This window comes from Pteropus alecto, unplaced genomic scaffold, assembly GCF_000325575.1.
Source record: "Pteropus alecto unplaced genomic scaffold, ASM32557v1 C18674910, whole genome shotgun sequence".
NCBI lineage: Eukaryota > Metazoa > Chordata > Mammalia > Chiroptera > Pteropodidae > Pteropus > Pteropus alecto.
The window spans coordinates 1-1606 of NW_006493721.1; the positions used below are offsets into that span (position 1 = coordinate 1).

The following is a 1606-nucleotide window of genomic DNA, read 5'->3' on the forward strand; positions in this document are numbered from 1 at the left end:
GGCAAGAGTTACACTAGGTCCCCTGGCCTCTCAGAGTCCATAAAGTGGGACAAACGTCTACCACAGGAGCTTCTGGGAAGGCCCAGAGCCTTGCACATTGGAAAGCTGTCTCTCTCATTTTTACTCCAGGCAGATGTCACCTCCTCCAGGATATCTCCAACCCCTCAAAGAAGATGTCAAGTGCCCCTTACCACAGGACTTCATAGCCTCTGCCGGCGTCATATGTCTTTGTGTTGGACTCCCGCGTTAGAATGTAAGCCTTGTTTATGCGGATCCCAGTGCCAGCAGACGCTTGGTAAATATTTGTTCAACACATTCAACAGCTTGCCCTTTCCTGGCTCTTCTCCCACTGGCAGGCTCACCTTGGACCTGCTCCAGAACAGGGCCTTCCTAAGCAACTGCCACCCCACAACTCACCTGCAGGTGTCTGGGTTGAGCTCTAAGCCCCGCCCTTGGCAACGGAGGAAGCTGCGGCGTCGGCAGCGGCAGCGGCAGGTCCTGGGGTCAGGGCGCTGGCGGCGCTGGGTGCAGCGTGGGCAGAGGGGCCTGGGGCTGGAGTGGGATGGGTGATGTCAGCTGGGGAGGATGCTCCGGGGGCAGAGTCCCAGCCCTGAACGGAGCGGGGCTGGGGACGGTGGTGGGGAGTGGCAGCCCTAGGAGGAGAAGCAACATGTCTGGGACAGGAAGGAAGAGTCTTCCCAGGAAGGAGCTGGGGTCAGCTCAGAGCATAGAGACTGGGGAGAAGAGGAAAGGGGAGAAGGTGGGGAAAGGAGGGAGAAGAAAGAGGGGAAGGGACCACACCTTCCTGACAGGCTGGTACAGTTCCTGCCCCACCCACACACTACGTCCGGGGCACTGGGCCTGGGCTTCAACCCCACCTCGGCAGGAGCTCAAACACTCACCTGTCTGGCTTCACAGCACTCTCTTTTTTTTTTGGTCTGAAAAGTAAGAGAGACCAACAGAGACAAGGAGGAGGAAGATCAGGAAATCCAAGCATCCTACTTTCTCGCCCCAGATCCCAGGCTCTGCCCTCAGAAACCTGGTCCCCACTGCAGTGTACCACCATGCCCAGCACCCCCCAAGCCTGGTTTCTGGGAGCTCAGAAGTGGGGCCTGGCTGGCACCTGCATTCACACTGGCTGTGTTCTTCCAGAGACATTTCCCCCAGCTGACTGCTCGGGTACCGAATCATGAGAATCTGCGCTCAGAAGAACAGACACAATGAGAAAGAAAGGAAGAGAAGGGGATGCTGCATGGGCTGGAGGGAGAGCAGCCCGCCCACCAGCTGGGGCCCTGGCCATAACCCCCTCAGCCCCCAGAGCGCCAGCATCCACCGCAGCCAAGCACACTTCACCTGCCCCAGTACCTGCATCCGGACTTGGTGCTGCCCAGTAGGCACGCACTCCAGGCCGTCGTCAGGGCAGCAGCCACCGCAGCGCTGCACAGTCACACAGCTGGGCACCAGCTGCTTGGCCACAGTGCCCATGAGCTCCACAGTCAGAGGCACTACCACCTCCCGCGGCTGGCAGGTGGCACGAGCATACACATCTATCCATGACACTACTGGGGACAGATGTACAAGGGGTAAGTCTCCACTGGGTTGCCTA

The 1606-nt window shown here is 59.0% G+C and overlaps 1 protein-coding gene across 1 annotated transcript; it reads right to left on the reverse strand.

The window, feature by feature from the left end:
• Nucleotides 1-6: 6 nt before the first annotated feature.
• LOC102883443 (vascular endothelial growth factor B) lies at nt 7-1589 on the reverse strand. Its single transcript, XM_006925288.3, has 5 exons — nt 1366-1589; nt 1124-1197; nt 903-938; nt 418-653; nt 7-291 (listed from the first exon to the last, which is right to left on the reverse strand). The coding sequence occupies exons 1-4, from the start codon at nt 1483-1485 to the stop codon at nt 440-442; spliced, it is 444 nt and encodes a 147-aa protein (XP_006925350.3). The 5' UTR covers nt 1486-1589; the 3' UTR covers nt 7-291; nt 418-439.
• Between the last annotated feature and the right edge of the window lie 17 nt (nt 1590-1606).

Coding starts and splice junctions, on each gene's coding strand:
- LOC102883443 (XM_006925288.3), bottom strand. CDS start 1,485: ATGGGCACTGTGGCCAAGCAGCTGGTGCCCAGCTGTGTGACTGTGCAG. Junction 939..1,123: donor CACAGCCAGTGTGAATGCAG/GTGCCAGCCAGG, acceptor CTTACTTTTCAG/ACCAAAAAAAAAAGAGAGTG. Junction 654..902: donor AGTGCTGTGAAGCCAGACAG/GTGAGTGTTTGA, acceptor TTCTCCTCCTAG/GGCTGCCACTCCCCACCACC.